The sequence below is a fragment of the Pteronotus mesoamericanus genome, unplaced genomic scaffold (assembly GCF_021234165.1).
Source record: "Pteronotus mesoamericanus isolate MK-2021 breed Mesoamerican mustached bat unplaced genomic scaffold, CSHL_Meso_final contig_246, whole genome shotgun sequence".
Classification (NCBI taxonomy): Eukaryota; Metazoa; Chordata; class Mammalia; order Chiroptera; family Mormoopidae; genus Pteronotus; species Pteronotus mesoamericanus.
The window spans coordinates 2,146,313-2,166,500 of record NW_026555104.1 but is presented as its reverse complement, the minus strand read 5'-3'; the positions used below and the strand labels follow the sequence as shown (position 1 = coordinate 2,166,500).

Sequence of the window (20,188 nt, the reverse complement as noted above, 5' to 3'; positions counted from 1 at the left end):
TTAATCGAAGATCTTTATAATAGAATACCTCAAAAGAAAAAACATATTTAATTTCTTTTAAATATATGTTGTAATTTGAACTACTGGCAAAGGGCTCTTAAGTGAAAGTATTATATGACTAGATAAGACATGTTCATAATAACTATTTTTATTACATTACTCTTGGCCCTGCTAAATTATATGAAAATATTTTTCTTAATTAAATTAAATGCTCTTTCAAGAACAACCCAACCATTATTGATTTTGTTTACACCAAAAACAAGTTTATACTATAACTATTAAGTTATCTGAAATTTCAGGAAAGAAACGATTCAATGGCATAAATCCAAAATTTTTAAAAAGTTCAATTTCCAAAGATTATCCTACTGCTCTTTCCCTACTAATTTTGCTTAAAACCTACTGGCTATGACAAAAATATTCAGAAAATTAATTAAATTCAAGAATTAGTAAAAAATAAGTTTTCCAAATGAAAACTATTTTATAAACCATTAGACTTCTAGAGTAAAATATACCAAAACATAAATAGTAGCTGTTTCTAGATAGTCTAAAACTTTGTTTCTTTATTTTCTTTGCTCATACCTTTCTGTATATTCTATGATTATTTTTATAATTAAATGTTACTTTGAAGCATAAACCTTTATATTTTCAATAACTTTTTTTATGTAGCTTACCTTTTTTTCCCAATCATTATTCAGAAATTCTGTACTTTGTTCACATATCTTTTTTAGCTCTGAAATCTGGTTTTCTTTAGTCTCCCTGATAACTTGACAATCACGTATAAGGGTCTGAACTGTCAAAAATGATAAAAACATAGTTAAACCAATTGTAGCTACCGCATGAAGAGCTTGATGATAAAACACATAGTGCACCACTAAGATAATTCTATTTTTTTATAAAGTCTTCTCAATTCTGTCTTACAAAATATCTTATTCCTTCCTCTCTTTTTCTCCATTTCTACCACCACAGCCTTGGTTGAATCTGCCATTACTCCGTCCCTAGACAATGAAACAATGTGCTGGCCTCAGTATCATCCTCCCCAAGGGGACCCTCTTCTTCTTTTAAAAAGGCCTTTCTACAAGTGCAAATCCAGTAATGTTACTTCTGGACTTAACAACAAATTTTACAACTCCTATCACCTAAAAGATCAAAGCCAAAAACCTCATTCATTACTGCCTAAATATGATCATTTATCTACCTGGAATGAATGACCTTCCCCCTCCCTTGCTGAAAAATTCCTACTCATTCTTAGTCTCAGTTCAAGTATCACCTTTTTTGTGAACCCTTCACCGACACAGCCCTCGTCTTGTGGGGGCACAAAGCGGGCAGAAAGAAACTCCTCTGCATGCCCAAGAAGCCTCATACATTTCCCCACTAAACCACTTATTACATTGTGTGTTATAATGGTTTACTTGCCCATTTCCTGAGGAGAAAGATATTTCAACATTTCATCTATAGAGCCTAACAGCGCCACACAGGCAAGTGCTCACAAAGGGGCGTGCTGAGTAAAGGAGCCCCTCTTTTCACTGTATGGCTGTTCCTAGCCACTCTAAAATCATTGCCAAGGTTTATGTTACTAAAGCAAAAGATGCATTAAATTATATAAAATATTTTCCTTATAAATCATTCCTTAAAATTTCTTTTAAATAAAATCTTTTAAAATGATTTAAACTGTCAGTGATTTAAGCAAAAATTTCTTTAATATATTCATGTCATCTGGATGGTAAAATAAGTTCAGCCGTATGTTTGCTTAAATGTAGTATTTTCTTAGCTTATTGAATATGTTCTTATTCACTTACTTCAAGATACTAAAATTTAATTCTGTAACTATGTATGGTGACACATGTTAATTGGATTTATTGTGGTCATCATTTCACAATATATACAAATATCAAGTGACTGTGCTGTACATCTGAAACCAATATATGTCAATTATTCCTCAAAAATAGCAAAATTTGTATAAACATTTACATAGAAATTTCTTTCACACTTACATCTCAACTTTGTAACAAATAAGGGGAGAAAGAAGAGTCCAAGTTAACCTAATATTAGCCCTCAGCATATACATATAGTGTTTTACTTCACAATTTAAACCTTTGGCATATTTAAATTGCCTGGTTTAAATAAGGGTAAAAAAGAAAACCCTAGGAATAAATTTAGAATATTTTTGAAGCCATTGATATTTGGAGAAAGAACCTGAACAAATTTCTAACCAATATTTAAGGCTGGGAATAAACTTAAAAATACCTATTTCATTAGGTAACTACATGTAATTGCCATCCTAAATTTCAAGGGTGTTTACCATTCTCTCAAATACACTCAGGTTTGGTGACTGGTGACAGAACCAGCAAGTTCCATATGGAAACCCCTATATGAAACCTTGTCTCTCCTTTCCTCTTACTCATCGCCTATATGCTTATAATTCACCAAATCCTTCAAAATCTCCTCTTCAGTTTCATTTTCATTACTCCCACTTCCACCATTCAGATTTTCTGGGCCCTTATCACCTTAAAAGCAAAATTACAGGGGCAAGGGGTCATAAAGCCTCAGAGCTGGAAGGAACTTCATGCATTCTTTACTCCACCCTCACCACTGATAACGGGTAAGCCTAGGCCCCGAGACTTCCTGATGTCACAGGGCAGACACTGAAGAGCAGGCCTGGCACTGCAGCCCGTTTTCTGACAAATGGGACGCCCCCGCTCTCTCTCTCCGTTCCGCCTCGCACTGCTGGAGCAGACCGGGGTCAGCCTCACCGCGGCGGCACACCCGCTGCCGCGGGGCTGCTCCTGCTGAAACCTGAGGTCCTAAAACTCACCTCTCAAAAATCTTCTGTCTCCCCAGCATCTACAGGGTAAACTTAGAACTTCTAAATCTGAAATTCAAGGTCATGCGTAAGTCATGCCAAATCACCTGTCTTACCTTTTTCGATCTGTCTCTTCATGTACAGGACATGCACTCCAGCTAATGGTTTTGCAGCATCCTTCCCAAAACTTACCAATATCAGCACTCCCACTGCAGTTTCTGAAATTTTTAAAGTTCTTTTCTCCAAAAATGTTTGCAACACTCTTATGGCTGCCTGTTGCATTTAGATGTTTTGACCTATCATCACAGTTAATTTAACACTTGAACATGCGCTTTTCTTTCATAGTGAAAGCATAAATAGGGAATACTTTTAAAATGTTTGTTCTGTCAGTCAAAATATTAGCATATACTATCAGGCATACAGGAGATTCTTAATGTAATAAACTTTATTAGGCCAAGAGGAATAATTTCCCTAGGCTTCCTTGTGAAAGTCAGTAAATTCTAATTCTATGACTGACCTATGGCAGCCCAATAAGGAGGCAGAGAGTTAAGAAGAGGAACTAACAGTGGCAGGCTCTTCCAGTTCCTTAACCAAACCAACCACCAGTGCCAACACACACACACACACGCACGCACGCACGCACACACACAGTGCTTCTCTGTGCCTATGAAAGTTCACATAAACACACTCACTGATGGAAACCGATATAAACACTGCCATCTCACACTATAAAAAGGTCAGAAATAAAATTTCACTTTACATAACCACTAAAATAAAATGACAATATTATTATAAGATTTAGGTAACAATGCAACATCACCTTTCTTTTCAAGTTTTGTAATAGTCTCCTCCATTTCATTTTGTTTCTTTTTGTATAAAGTTTTCAAATCTTCTATTTCACTATTCTTTCTTTCTAAAATCTGAAAATGAATTTAAAATGTTTTAGTATACTATGCCGTTTGATATACAGAACACATAATTTTTAAAATGAGCTCAGTAATTTTTGCAAGTCTATCTCAGCTAATCCCATAAAAGATGTAAAAATTATAGTGCATTGAGAAAATAGTAAATATGTTAAAATAAGTGATTACTGAGATATGCTATGCTATCTGCTTTGAATTTTCATGTATCAATCTTTCAGGAGAATATAAATAATAAATTAGGTGATCCTCTAACATGTAACTCTGAGATAAAACTGTCATAAAGTAGCAGGGAGAAGCCATCAGAACTTGACACATTGGGAGAGCACAATTCACCTCCCCACCACATTGGAATAGGACACCTTCAGATGCGCGTATCTCTGAATCTTCCCACTAGTGTCCGATCATTTTCGTGCACAATAACAAGGATTCTCAGATACATGGGAAGATGAGAGGTAATAAGCTTCTTTTATATCTAGGTCTGCTACTGTGAATGAGAAAAATCATCTCAAAATATGTCAAAATTGCATGAATATTTTATATCATGAATTCAGATTGTGTCAGAAGTTTTAAAATTAATCATTTAATAAAAATTTAATCATGATTGTTATATACAGAAGTGGGCAAAAGTAGGTTTACAGTTGTAAGTGACATTCTTTTGATTTACTATATCTATTGCAATAATCATAACTTGTCTTCTTCCATATGAACAACTGTAAACCTACTTTTGCCAAGCCCTGTGCTTCTAAAAACATTTACACTCAAAAAAATAATAAAAACCAACAAAAAACAGAGAAATAACCAAAATGCAGGAAAGTTAGTCATCAGGAAAAAAAAAAAAGTGTGCTAACCAAGTGCGAAAAAAAATTGAGGCAGGAATATAAACATCCACTTTACTTATGTTTGGGGTATATTTCCTATATACCCAAAGTCAGCTAAGTAAAAAAAGTGTATTCACCAATGTCTGACCAATTTTTCCTTAGTGCTTTTATTACCAGCATTTTACTTTACCTTTCATTGTGTTAGTCCCACCTGTAAGAATTGTTGGTAAATAAGGAGCTAGTTGATCCTAGCATCCCATAAAGAAGCATAAAAGGAAAAGAATGAAGGCAAGTAGATAAAACACTGAATTTTGTTCATCCCCAATTCCTGACACTTAGGAAATGCCATACAAGCAACAAAATGATTAATATACTTTACAAATATGGTATAAGGCCAAGGACTTTATTTGTACTTTACCTGGCATTCCAAACTAATTGCATTGCTTTCCTTTTTCACACAAAATTTATTTAAAAAGATAAATGTCAGGAAAGGATTTTATTATTAAAACTTTCTCTTAGGAAAGATCTTTGTAATAGACATACCAAAAAGTCTATTTCAAACTCTAGTACCATGATTTTTCCAAATATATTTCATATTCCTTTAATTTATACATCAATAGATTCTATTTCATTTGAACAGTAATTACATTACTGAATCTCTAATATATTTATGATAGAGAACTGTTTTATCTAACCAATTTAAACTAAGGTAAAAATTCTAGTAAGACTAGAAAGTAATGTTTGTCTTTAAAATTTGAATGGGAAAGAGGAAAGGAGAAGAAAAAGGATTAAATATTTTTTTCTAATTTTCAGTCAGTGGTTTCCTTCTTGTTGCTTTGAAAGATGAGCCATATATTCACCTGACTAAATATTAATAAACATATATTTTAGATTTTAAGAAAGCTTAGATATGTGATGCTGTGGCCTCCACTCCCTGCCTCCATTTCTGTCACTTAGTTTTGCGAAGCAAAATCATAAGCTTACTTTTCTGAAACAGAAAATGACAAGTTTCTATTTGGATATATACAACACTATTTTTTTAAATCATTGCCAAAACATAGTTTCAATTCAAACTCCATGTAGGATAACCATAAATTGATGACTTTTGTCATGCCCAGTAAGAAGAAAAACTAATTTTATTAAAAAATACAGACTGAAACATCGGAAGGTGTAAGTATCAATGAGATAATGAATAAAAGAGCCTACATTGTCAGTGCTAGTATGCAGTATATACCAAATAGAACTAAGTCTAAGAGTTCTTTTCAAATTAAAAAGGGAATTTTAATTGCCAGAAAATAGGAAAAAATATTAGGCCAAAACACACTTTAGTATTTACAAATGAACTAAAAGGTAATGTAAGCTATAAGAATTTACATAAGCACGTTTAGCAAATAAAGTTTAAAGATCCAAGTTTTGCTGGAATATTAATTTAGCAAATTACATTTATAACAAACTATCATAAGTATGTAAATAAATGGATGAACAAATGGATGGATGCCTGGAGCCATGGCTGGACAGCCAGACAGAGGGACAGATGGACTGGTGACAGACCGACAAGTGGAAAGATGAATTGGTAGGTGGGTAGATGGATAAATGATCACAAGACCTACAATATTTCAAACACTCAATATTAATAAAAGATTAAATGGTATATACCCTACCTTCTGAACATCAGCATCATGTTTCTGTTGAAGTTTAAGCTTCTCTTCATGACATCTAGCTTCTATCATTTTGGTTTTCATGTCCAACTTTAAGGAAAATATTTTAAAGGTATTAATGTTTTCTCTTTGGCAAAAATACACAAATTAAAATAACTCCCTATATGAAAGAGAGTATCATTTTCCACTTTAATCCTATAACCAAAGGTCTAGAAATCACATACATATACCAATATGTTGGTTACATTCCTTTCATTCCTTGATTTCTTCTAAGACAATTAAAAATCTTAAAAATAAATTTCACTTGATAGGTAAAACTGACACTATTAAATATGGATTCATCAATTTTATTCACCCCACCCCCCAAAAAGTCACTTTAAAGTTTTATTTTGCTAAATCCATTATTTTGGCATTTATTATTTTCTATTTGAAAAAGTCCCTATTCAACCTTTTTACTTTTTGCTTTCCTTAGATCTATGTGCTCCTTTAAAAACTTTTTACTGTGTGATAGTTTGAGAATGAATGTTCATAAATATGGCATATTACTGATAAATACACATCTCTCTCCTGGAATCATAAACCCTGACTCTCTCCAGTTAGTGCCTTTATCTCCTTTCAACCACTCATTAACTCCTACCCTCCTTAAACCAATACCTAATCCACCAATGTTTGGAGAAAAGTAAGCAAAAATATAGCCAATACTTGTTGATAATAATAAGTGTAACTTAGAACTAAAAGAACAGTTGTGACAGGTTTCTAGAATGACATAAAATTGGTTATCTCAAATATAAATTATTTGACCACCTGATTCCTCACTACTTAAACAAATATGTATGTTGGAATCTGACAGACCTCATTTCTAACTCTAGTTCTAATCCCACTATGTATTAACTGCTGTGATTTTGGGCAAGTCACTATTTTGAGATTCTATTCTCTCTTCTGCTAATTAAGGATAATTGTCGTTATGAAATGTAAAACATATTTAATGATACCATCTAAGTAACTCTACTCAGTACTTTTGGCACAAAGTATGTATACAAGAAATGTTACTCTACAACCTTCTGAAAATTTTTATAATATTAGAAATGTACTATCAAAACATTTTCTTGAACATTTTAAAAATACACTTCATATTTGTTAATTACTGTTTCAAATAAACAATGAATTTGAACTCAAGGTAAACATGTCTGATCAAACCAACATACAAAATGAAATTTCAAAATTTTACACATAAAAATTAACATAACACAGATTCTTGGTGTCCCCCCCGCCCGTGGTAACTGTTCACTACAGTCCATTTTACAGTACCAGTATTTTACAAATGAATTTTTAAATCAGTCTATACCATTTGTGGAAAACACTGGTTAGAGAATTTCTCAATTTTGTTACAATTATTGTTTAATTTTACTGCATTTATTTGCATCACCATTTAGCCCCAGCCGTCCCCCTACAAACACCACACTGTTGTCCACGTCCATAAGCCCTTTGTCCTTTTTGCTCCCCTCCACCCCGCTGAGCTACCATCCTGCTCTGTATCTAGGAGTCTCGTGACTTTTAAATGTCATGAGTGGTGGAAAGGGAGGCAGTCATCCAGTTAATATTCAAAAGAAAAAACTTGGAATGTTTCCACTCTCTTCTAAATCACAGAATGCTTCCTCCCCATTTTAGTGGAAAGCAGACTGGGTGACCTAAGTCCATGTGAAGATCCGTAACAGGAGCATTTTGGGGGAGTAGTTAAAAGGAATCAAATGTAAAAACTAATAGGGCAAAACTGGAAAGATATGGGAGAATTTATTACCATATTTTTCCATAATACCCTCAGAAGAATTTGTCATACCCTCAGCTTCTAAGGGTCAGCCCTAAATAGCATAGAACTGTGCTGTTATAACCCAACCCACCTCCGCCCACCTGCTCCACCTCGCTCTTGGTTGACCAGATTAGGAATAAACACTTGACACATACTAAGTAATTATTAACTAAAGAATAATCATTTGCGATCTCTCTCTCAAGAATCTGAATGAAGACAGCAAGTTAGCTACTTTGGGGAACAAACCCAAGCTCTAAAGCAGGGCTGTCCAACCTTTTGGTGTCTCTGGGCCACACTGGAAGAAGAGTGTCTTGGGCCACACATTAAATACACAAACACTAATGAAAACTGATGAGCAAAAAAAGGGTCCATGCATAATTTTTGTGATATCCATAACTACAGAGAAGCAAAAAAGTCCTCACATAATAACCCTAATTATGCAGCGGCCTTTCTGATAACCTTTTAAAATTGTCGAGCACGTCCCAAGTTTGTGATCATTAATATAGAAAATGTACATATCTAAGTAATAAAACTTAGTATAAAACTAAGTAATTTTTTAAGTAAATTTATGATTTTGTGTTGGGCGGCATTCATAGCCAATCCGAGCTGTGTGCAGCCCACAGGCCGCGGGTGGGACACGCGTGCCAAGGGTCAGCCACGAAGAGAAAGCATGTGTAAAATGTGTTTAACATATGATACTGAATTTAGCAGGAAACAAAACATAGCATCATAACCATTACTGAGTTTGTAAGGGGAAATATGTATTAAAGTTATTTAGATGGGCATCACCTACATATTTTAAAATACCAAGAAACTCCGTTTAATCTTATTATTACAAAGCTTTAATATTGATTAACTACCTCAATCATGTCAAAAGAAACAAAATGTACCAAAAAAGAGTGAGTTATTTTGATGTATAGGATAACTACAAACTTAAGTTTTTGATAAGGTATAAAAGGTAGCCATTGTAATTTTACTGAATGTTTTTGTTTGCTGTAACCACATAGCAATTAAATTGTAAGGTTAATCCCTCCGCCCAAAGGAAAAAGGACTCATGGACATGGACAACAGTGTGGTAATTGCTGGGGTAAGTGGGGTGTAAGGGTCTTAAAGGTACTGTAAAAAAAATACAATAAAAATTCAATTTTAAAAATAAAATAAAACTGAATTAAAAAAATAAATTGCAAGGTCAAAAACATTCGTGCTGCCAGCCATCTGTACTGTCCAGTGATTTCCAAAGCATTATCACCAACACAACTGAAAGGTGTATTTGCTTAGTCACACTTTCTTTCTATATCACAAATATCAACACGGCAAACTGAAAAAGAAATGATTCATAAATAATCACTTCACTTACTCAGATACTTAATTGTTACAATCATCTTTTAGAGGATTCTGTTAGTTACTAGTCAGAGGAAATTATTATATGTTAGTAACTAAGATTCTTCCTGATTAATATCTCCAATGCATCCTATTCTCAAAAAGTTAATTTGTAGTATTTCATACTGTCAATTGTTACTGTGTTTATTTTTAAGTACAGCACAAAAAACAAGGCATCTCTCTCTATTACCTTTTTCCTGGGGCTTAGAGATACATGGAATTTTCCTAAACAATAATTTCTAATCTCCTAGAATTCATCGTATTAAGAGAAGAAGTGATAGTTACCATATGTAGTCAATGCTGGTATCTTTCTTCTAATTTTTAAATTTTGTCATACCATATACAATTTATATGAAACATAAACATAATATAGAATATTTACTTTTTCTCTTTAACTTCTCTGAACTTGTTGGTGTTCATTCCCTTTTTCATTTAAATCTCTCCCTCTCTTCCCCATTTCTTGCCACATCGACACCTACACGGTATATTCCATAATGACAACCTAGTATATTTGTATATCATTTGCAGTGCTCACAGAATCACACACCAATGTGAGCAAGAATGCTCACATTGTGGGCAAGAATGCATAGAGCAGTACAGGGGGATTTTGTGGCACACTGCTAGTGTCCCCAGATACCTACTTCCCTCTTCTTTCTTTGGGGCCCAATGACCACCACGATATATGTGCAGGGCACATGGCTATATCACTCGAGGCTGCATGACCACATGACTAGATATGGTCAAGGGGATAATAGCACAGAAATAATTCAGGCAATTTTGACTGCACATCTTTAAAAACAAAATGTGTTTCTTTCCAAGCTCTCTCTCTTTCTGAAGGGTGGTACTTAAACCTAAGGTACCGGGGAGCAACCAACACATCAGACCAAGAGACTGAAGTCATATGCTGAGGATGGTAGAACTTCCCCACTAGCCTGAGTCCCCAATGAAATCACTGAGCACTCCCTATATACCCTGGATTGTTATATAAGAGCTAAATAAATTCTCTTCTTCAAACCACTATACCCTTAGCAATTCATAATTTTTTTTTAGGATATTTCTTTACTTTCAGAGAGAGGGGAAGGGAGGGAGAGAGGGAGAAACATCAATGTGCAAAAGAAGTATCAGTTGGTTGCCTTTCACACGCCCCCAACTGAGGACCTGGCTGGCAACCCAGGCATGTGCCCTGACTGGGAATTGAACCAGTGGCCTTTCAGTTTGCAGGCCGGTGCTCAATCCACTGAGCCACACCAGCCAGGGCTATAGTAATTTTTATTATGAATGTTTCACATGCAAAAAAATGTTTTCTGCATCTTGCTTTTCTCTCTAAACACTATCTCATGGAACTCTCTCAAAAAAATACCTGATACAATGTTATTTGTTCTTTTTAATTGCTCTAAATTATTTCTTAATGAGAAACAAAATTTAACCATGCCTCTTAATGAATATTAATTTTATTTTCAGTGCTTTACTACTACAAATAAAGCCACAAAAATATTGTCATACATACATTCAACACACTAGGCTTTGATCTCTATAAGACGTGCAGATGGGCCAATGGCAGATATACCTATTAGGGGTAGATTCATATTTCTACCAGAAGAGTAGAAATTTTATTACTACTCTAATTTTCATTTTCCTGAACACTACTGTGTCTTAGCTCCTTTTCAGATGTCTCTGGGCCATATGATTATGGTGTGTGTGTGTGTGTGTGTGTGTGTGTGTAATGCCCTTTCACAATTTGATCAATGCTTTATCAATCATTAACACACAGTCTGTCCAAAATATTTCCCCTTGATCTATTCTTTTTCTTTTTTGGTAATTTTTTTACATTTTTATTTATTTTTTTAAAATTTATGTTTATTCTATTACAGCTGTCTCTATTTTTCCCCCTTTACCCCCCTCCATCCATTCCACCCCCACCCCCCACTCCCACAGTCAATTCCCACTCTGCTGTCCATGTCCATGGGTCATTCATACATGTTCTTTGCCAAGTCCCTTCCCCTTCTTTCCACCATTGTCCTCCTTCCCCATCCCCTCTGGTCACTTTCAGCCTGCTCCATGTTTCCATGCCTGTGGTTTATTTTGTTCATTAGTTTATTTTGTTGCATAGAGTCCACTTATAGGTGAGATCATGTCTTTTCATCAACTGGCTTATTTCACTTAACTTAATATTCTCCAGTTCCATCCATGTTGCTGCAAAAGGTAGGAGTTCCAGCTCGCTCGCTCTTTCTTTCTTTCTTTCTTTCTTTAATGCAGATTGATTTTATTTATTTTTTAAATGTCGAAGTTAATTATAAATATTAAAAAAAATTTAAAACCATTATAAAGTCTCAGCAATTAAACCAACATGACACCAGCATAGAAATAATCAAGTAGATCAATGAAATATAATGAGCATTCTAGAGACAAATGTATATACCTGTCTAAGAATGTAATATATGATTAAGTTGATATTTCAAATAAATGCGGGAAATAAGGCTTACTCAACAAATAAGGTGCATGGACCAGTATTACTTGAAATAAAACAAACATAGAGCCCTATTTCATACATTATACAAGAAATATTCAGGTGAGTTAAAAATCAATATGTAGAATCTAAGGAGTTTTAGAAGAAAATAGAACTAATATTTTTCATGACCTGAAGTAAAAATATTCAACCCCAGAAGCTATAAAGGAAATACAGACAATATGACTATATTAAACATTTAGTCTATATAGTAATACACATATAAAAAAAGTTAAAGGACAAAGAATAGAATAGAAAAGTATTTATAACACATCTGAAAAGGGTTAACAGGGTTTTTTTGTTGTTGTTTAATTGTTTTAGGGAAAAAAGTTCTACAAACCTTTAATCGATAAATGGATAAAGAATACCAAAAAGTCATTTAAAGCTTTTTTTAAAAATAATAGAAACAGGCAAGAAATACACAAAGACAGGTTTAGTTTCAACAAGTAGTAAAGGAACAATTAAAATAACATCACTGTCACAATCAGATTAATGAGTAGTAAAAATATTCATAATATCAAGTATTGGCAACTCTGAAAGGAACTAGGTATTCATAGAAACTTTTTCGTCTTAAAATAGTCCCTTTAGTATATTTTGCAGTGCTGGTTTGGTGGAGGTGTACTCTTTTAGCCTTCTTTTGTCTGGGAAACTCCTTATTTCACCTTCCATTTTAATTGAGGGCCTTGCTGGGTAGAGCAGTCTTGGTTGCAGACCTTTGCTTTTCATTACTTGGAATATTTCTTGCCATTCCCTTCTGGTTTGTAGTGTTTCTTTTGAGAAGTCAGCTGCTAGCCATATCGGGGCTCCTTTATATGTTACTACCGCTTTCTCCCTTGCTTGCTTTAGGATTGTTTGTCTTTGATATTTGCCATTTTAATGATGATGTATCTTGGAGGGGGCCTCATTGGGTTCCTCTTGAATGGCACGGTCTGTGCTTCCTGGACTTGTGTGACTTTTTCTCTCCTCCAATTAGGGAAGTTTTCCATCTACTCTCTCCATTATCTCCCCAAAGCCTCTGTTCCCAGTCTCTCCTCAAGTGTATCAAGACCTCTCTGCGCTCCCTTAGCCAGGGATCTATCGTCTGTGGCTGCCACTCTGCACTCAGCAGGCAGCTTAGACAGCACAGGGTGGGGTGGAATCCCACCTGGGGGCGGGGCTATTGGGTCCTTTGATGCTGGTGCCGTTCAGGGGGAGTGGTCTCTGAGTAAGATGGCTGCCGCTGCATGGGGGATGAGTCAGCACCGAGATCCTGCTGGCTACTCCCTCAGCACTTTCCCCAAAGTCTCCTTCCCCAGTCTCTCCTCAGGGTCTCTAGCGCACTCTGCCTCCACTTTTGCCGGAGACCATGGTAAGTGGCTGCAAATAAAAATGTATGCGTTGGTCCTTTGCGTCTCCATCTACCTATCTCTGGTAGACAGCAACCCTGTCGCTTTTCACAGCTGGCTGTTCTCTGTGTACTTTTTGGGCTCTGGTGTTGTGGGCTAGAGATAGCTGCTTTTGGTTTAGATCCCGCTCTTCTCAGGGGGATCCAACTGGCCATTTCAATATCCTTCTGGTGCTGCCACCCGTGGGCACCCCGCCTGCTTTCTTGAGTCTCTACTGCACTCCTTACCAGTTCGATTGCACTAAACCCGATTCTTCTGTTTCTGAGGTTACAAGGCTCCTCTCTCGCTATTGTTCAGTTGTTTGTTCCAGGTGATTTCTCCACAATTTAGTTGTAATTTCAGGTTGGTCCTCGGAGGAAGTCAGAGTGACTTCCACTTACTGTACCATCTTGAAAATCTCTATTATTTTTCTATTGACTTTGCTTATTATATATTTTACCATACAAAAGCTTTTATTGCACTCAGTTAAATATTTCTATCATTTTCTTTAGGAAAGGTTTGATGGTTAGAAAGGTCTTCGAATTACTAGATTTTTTTTTGCAAGATTATTGAGTTGCTTTTTATGTTTTTAAAATATATAATTTTTGTTATATCTTTTCCAGTTGTGTTGTTTTGAAACTTTTTGACTGGGCATTTGTAGGTTTTTTTAGTACATCCAGAATTCAGGTTCATTTTCGTTTTTATAGGATGAAGACCCAGTTTTATTTTCTCCAGATAAATGAAAGATTATGCCAGCATCATTTATTAAATAACTCTTTTCTCAATGTATTTATAATAAACTTTGTAATTAAATTTGTATTTTTACCTGGATTTATTTCTTGTAATGTCCTTTCGGTTTTGGTGTCAGGGTCTCCCTCATAAAGTGAGTCAAGGAGCAGTCCCTTCTCTATTATCTCAAAGAATCTGTGTAATATTGGAATTAGTTACTCTTTAAATGTTCCATTACATAAATACACAGTTGTAAAGAAAGGAATATTTTAGCACCCTTTTTGAATAATTGAAGATATTCTGCTTATATAAACCAACACTTGCAAATGCTAGATTTTTAAAGTTGCTTCTATTGTGGAATCTGAAACGTTTCATGCTTTGTCCTATCCTGAACTTGGAATGGATCTTTTACCTATGTGTGTTTTTATACCATGATACACCATTTCGTAGTAAAATATCAGTTCAATGAGTTATGTGGATTTCCAAACATTGAAAATTTCATTGCATACCATCAAAACTTCACATTGGTTAATATCACCACCAATCTCATAAGAAAAGTCTTAGTATTAGAAAGTTCTCAAGCTCACAGTGACTGACACAAGTTTTCCAAAATTCTAATTTGAATTGAAAGGTCAAATTTTATCATTAGCAACAAACATTATCAGTTGTTTTACATTTTGTTAATTTTTAAAGAAAATGTCTGCCAAATATCCAAGTCTGAATAACCATAGTCTGTCAGTCAGTCATTCTTTCAAATAAACATGGTATCCACAGCTATTGCAGTTCATCCCGGAATGAATCACACAAATGTTCTTGCACCAGCAGCCATTGTACTTCGGTAGGCAGCGTAAGTTCTTTATGCATATTGCTCCAGTTCATCACTTGGATATCAAACAAATGCATATTTGAGGTGCAACACTTAATTAACAGTTTTACTGCTTACTTCATCAAGGACATTCTGAAGTAAAATTGGTCACTTCTTCCCCATGAACATATGGTAATGGAGAATATGATGACCATCAGTACAATTTAGTGCCACTGCCTTGATATCGGTCAAGATATAGTTTTATTCAGCATAGTGTTTGCCACATAAATGCAAATGTAAATACAGTAAAGAAAATAAATAACATTTAAATAGTATTATGAAAGTAATATGACCTCACAGACTTCATGAAAGAGTCTTGAGGACTGCAGCGTTCATGGACTGTACTTTGAGAGCCACTGCCCTAAAAATTCTCCCACAAGTATGTTAGGATACATGTATAAGATTGTTATAGGATTATTGTTTGTAAAAGCCAAAAATTAGAAGATATTCCTCAAAAAAAGTCAAGAAATTGTAACAGATTCATTTAATACAAAGCAAGGTACATGAACCTACTATAATGATTTGGCATATCAAGGATGAATATCACCAACATACTATTAGAAGCAAGACACAAAGAAAATAGAAAGTTTAGTTCTATCTATATGAAGTTCAAAATCTAATAAAATAAAAATGTTTTCATTTTTAAGGATGCAGGAATTGGTGGTAAAATCAACTTCAAAAATAAAAGAGGGAAATCATCAGGACCATAGTCACTTCTAGGGAAGGTTAAAGAGGGTGAGGATTGGGAGGGCCAGGCAGCAGCTCCTGAGATGCTGGCAGTGGTCCGATCCTGGCCGGGGTGCTGTTTAAAATGGCATTGCTCTGCACAATTATGCATTATGTTTTGTGAGACTGGGTGTATCTGAATGCTGTATTTGTAAGAGATGTTTTAAAATATCAGTTCTTTCATTTATTATATCAATGACTATGATTTTATTATCTTGGATTTATTTAAATTCTACACTTAACTAGCAGATTCATAAAGGAAAAAAATGCTTAACTGGCATTACATGTAAGAGAAGCAACATCCCTTTTTTGGCAATAGGTGGGAACATTCAATATGGGTGGAGGTGAGGTTCAAAGGAAATTTTCTATTTTATTTAACAGAAGAGCAATTTCTACCATCTGCTCTCTAAAAACTGATGATTGCTCTGAAAATTGATCTCCCTCGTTGTGTTCTCTCTTCTTTCATTTTTAGTGACAACAATTTTCCAAATGTCTTAATACATGTCAGAAATCTTTTTAAGGATACAAAAAAAACCCCAACCAAAAAAACAACCCACTCCTTGATGATGCTCACTGCCACACAATTCTGTGATGTGGATATCACAGGAAATGTGTTAGCAATTATGAAGGCAAACAAGTCCAAGTATGTTTGTGAATGATAGGCAACAGTTATAATAAAGGATCACTGTTACTGAACACATTTTCTCACAATGCCCAAAATAAACTGAAAATTTAAAGAATGTCTTAAAATATTTTTAGGTGTACTTTTAGCCACCAAAATAAAACTAGTACAATTCTTTAACTTAAAAAAAATATTGCAAATATTACTCGTCTAACATCTATGTATTTTCCATACAATTATAAATTTTAAATGGACGTTGTGTTTTATAAAGTTTGATTTCTAAAGGTTAATTAAATATTTTGAGACTCTAAATTTTCCACATAATTAAATCCTTTACTAACTCTTCATGACACAGATAAACTCTGTAATCTGTATAAAATTGCATTCTCACTCAATGCTCTCCACAATTATTGCATTCTTTAACTTAAGCATTTCAAACTTCAAAGTTTTTATTTTATATTTTTATAATATTAAGAATTGACCAACTTAGATTACCATCACTACTCAAAACAAAAACTTCTGAAATGAATCTGAAATTTAAATATAAAAATAAGATTTTAAGAGAAAAATGAGTTCATTTTTTCATAATCTTAGAATAAAAAGGCTTTTATAAGTGTGATATAAAAAACCAGAAGCCATAGAGAAAATATTAATAGATCAAACTATTTAAAAGAAAAGTTCTATGGATAGGAAAAAACAGAAATAAATCAAAAGACATATAGAGAAAAATATTTACCAGATATAAGACAAAAACTAGAATTCCTTAACATATAAATTCCCCTTAGAAATCACAATGAAGATAATTCAATGAAAATATGGAAAATTATAAGAAAAGACATCTCACAAGGTGAAATTAAGGACTATAAACAGACTACAATATCATCATTTTCACTTATTATAAAAGAAATGTAAATATCAAAACAAAATACTATTTTCTCTCAGATAATCAAACATCTTCATAATTCAATGTTGATGGTGAAATGGGAAAAGAGTCTCATACACTACTGATGCAAATACAAATATATAACCTTGTTTAGTAGCTTTGAGATATACATAATTCACATACCATAATATTCACACATTTATTCAATTCAATGGGTTTTTAAAGATCAAAGGATTATGCAATCATCACACAATCTGAACTTTGAACATTTTCACACGCCAAAAAGGAACTCTTATACCCCTTACCCATCACTCCCCATTCTCTCCCACGTCTTCAATTCTTGGCAAACTTAACCCTGTTTTAAGGGCAATCTACCCTGTGACTGAGTAATTCCATGTCACAGAATTTATCATGTAAGAATAAACACACAATACGCAAAGACATACACAAGTATATTATTGAAACACTTTGTTATAGCAAAGTACTCTACATCACCAGTATCCTTCAATAGGAAAGTATATTAATAAAATGTGTACATCAATAAAATGAAATACAAAACTATTTAAAATAATGAACCCATATTTCCGACATAGACAAATCAACAGAATATTTATGTAAGTTAAAAAAGCAAAACCCAGCAGTATGGTATATGATCTCATTTGTATTTTAAAAAATGAGATATTCCTGAAAAAAACTTAAAGAGAATACACATTAAATTTTTAGCAATGATGACCTCTGAAGAATAAAGATTAGGTGCTGAAAAAATGAAGTTTAAAAATTTAACTTAATATTCAATACTTCAATTTAAAATAAAGTTAATTCACTTGAAACAATGCTCTTTATTATTTTTAAAACACCACCCAGCAACAACAAAAGCATTTTTAGAGAACATTTAGGGAACATGTATAAGACACATCAGGGTTGTCTTATATAGACATGAAAAATTCTCCTGAATTTCAAAACAGAAAAGCATTCATCCTCATGCCCAAAAGTAAATGTTTAATAAAAGTCACTTACGCAAGTAGACCTAAGATTACCCTTCTAAAGAATAACTATGCATGTCACAAAATAATTACACATTTAAATTTAGAGAAAAAACCCAAGTTAGAAAAATATCTCTGGAAAAGAAACAAAAATAATAAAGCAATATAATTAGTATTTTCTATTTCAAAAATAAAAACGTATTGCTATTTTGTCCTGAAATCAAAGAAATTTTTAAGAAAAATATTTGTTCTGTATAAAAATTTTAATTAGTATTTTTGTATTTACAAAGGCATTCTAAACTGCAACTTTCCTCTACCTTTAAATGGTTCCTGATTACCTCTGCATTCTTATCTTCATTTTCTTTTTTGTACATGATAAGTTCTTGACATATACCCTCTAGTATCACACAATTTTCAACAGATTTCTAAGTATTAATTTTTATTCTAGAAGCTAAATTTTTTATAATACTAAAGTTGTAAAAACGCGTCCTTTCAATTTTATCATATAAGGTATAATTTGTTATCCCAAAGAAATATTTAGAGATACATAAAAAGATAGAGATATAAGAATATTCCTTCCAGAGCTGTTTGTGCTACTGAAAATTATAAACAATCTCAATACCTAACAATAGGAATAAGTTAAATTAAGTGGGCGTAACTCCATAATATGAAGTATAATATAGCCATTAAAAATAGATCCTAAGGAGCAATATTTAATAGTGCTATTAATATTTAATAGAAGAATAGTCAAGATATACAAAACTATATATACACACACACATAACTATATACACAAGCGCGCTCATATATAAATATACATATATCTTAATTGAAAAATGTGTGTTTTTGGAACACAATGAAAAGACAAAAAGAAGATACAATAGCACTGTACCACTGTTTTTATTTCTAAATGTTAATTTCATGCATGATTTTATTTCCTTCTTTACATCTGTCTATACTTTCCAAAATTTCTTCAATAAAAATCTACTTAAACAATTTTAAAATTACAACTACTACTTTAAAAAGAGAAACTAAGATAGTTCACACATTGGAGCAACTCAGCATATACTTTCAAATATTTTAGATTGAAAAAAACATTTTTTCAACCAAGTCAGAAATGACTATGTAATTGCACAAGGGCTATTTTAACCAAAATGTACACTGAGTAAGTTTATGTTTACATGCAAACTTCTCAATGATGCCAAAATATTTTTACAGTATGCCAAAAAGAAAAACAAAAACATAATGGTGTGGAGAAAATAAAACCACACACACATTTAAAAATGAATCTCTGATGCAATACATGAGAGCTGTAAATATTTTTTCTTTCAACACATATTTGGGTAGCAATGGTATGTTTAGCCCTAACCTAAAATGTCATCATAAAGATATAATTTCATGAAAAACCAAAAAAATTTCAAAAAGCCACCACTTCCTTTCAATTATTTTAATTATTCTATGGTAAGTAGCCTCAACAGTAAGAAATAGTACAAAATAAAAGTAAAAAGAAAAATGGTTAGAAATAAATTGTAATGACCTCCAAAAATAACTGACACCTTTTGAAAAGAAATAAATTCATAATAAGAGCTCAAAAGAAGGTGCACCTGAATATAAGAAGTATTACCCTCAAAAAATTTTTGTAAAATGTATTATCTTTTTATTTCAATCGTTTAAAAATAAAAAAAAAACACACTAGGATTGCACTAGGAAAAGTCCTGCATGTCTTAAGCTGGAGCTACAAAGCAACAGACAGAATATTATTGAGATTAAACCTATATAATATTATTAACCAATGTCACCCCAATAAATTCAATTAAAAAGGAGAATATTACTGAATAATTCAACGAGATGGAAATTTAAAAACAGCCCTCCTTTCTCCATTTATCAACAAAAATAAATTTATATGCTCATGATATTGTTTGGAATACCTAAGAAAATAAATCAATGCCTTTGTGATATTTTATAAATATAGGGTAGTAAGAAAACTTGATCATGTTGAAAATAACCAAATTGAAATTAAATTTTAGAAATTCTTAGAAACTTCCTCATTAAAATAAAAGATTAAATTATTTAAGTAAATTTATCAGAGGCATTAGTCTAACTCCAATAACATTTTTCATTTTT

General features: G+C 33.2%; 1 protein-coding gene across 1 annotated transcript in view; it reads right to left on the bottom strand.

Annotated features, from left to right (window-relative positions):
* Positions 1 to 20,188, bottom strand: part of CEP112 (centrosomal protein 112) — a 311,127-nt gene that overhangs the window by 248,490 nt on the left and 42,449 nt on the right. The window contains exons 9-11 of the mRNA XM_054573071.1: positions 6,203 to 6,289; positions 3,621 to 3,720; positions 672 to 790 (exon numbers count right to left, since the gene is read on the bottom strand). Coding sequence (XP_054429046.1) covers positions 672 to 790; positions 3,621 to 3,720; positions 6,203 to 6,289 — 306 coding nt within the window. The remainder of the gene's footprint in view (positions 1 to 671; positions 791 to 3,620; positions 3,721 to 6,202; positions 6,290 to 20,188) is intronic.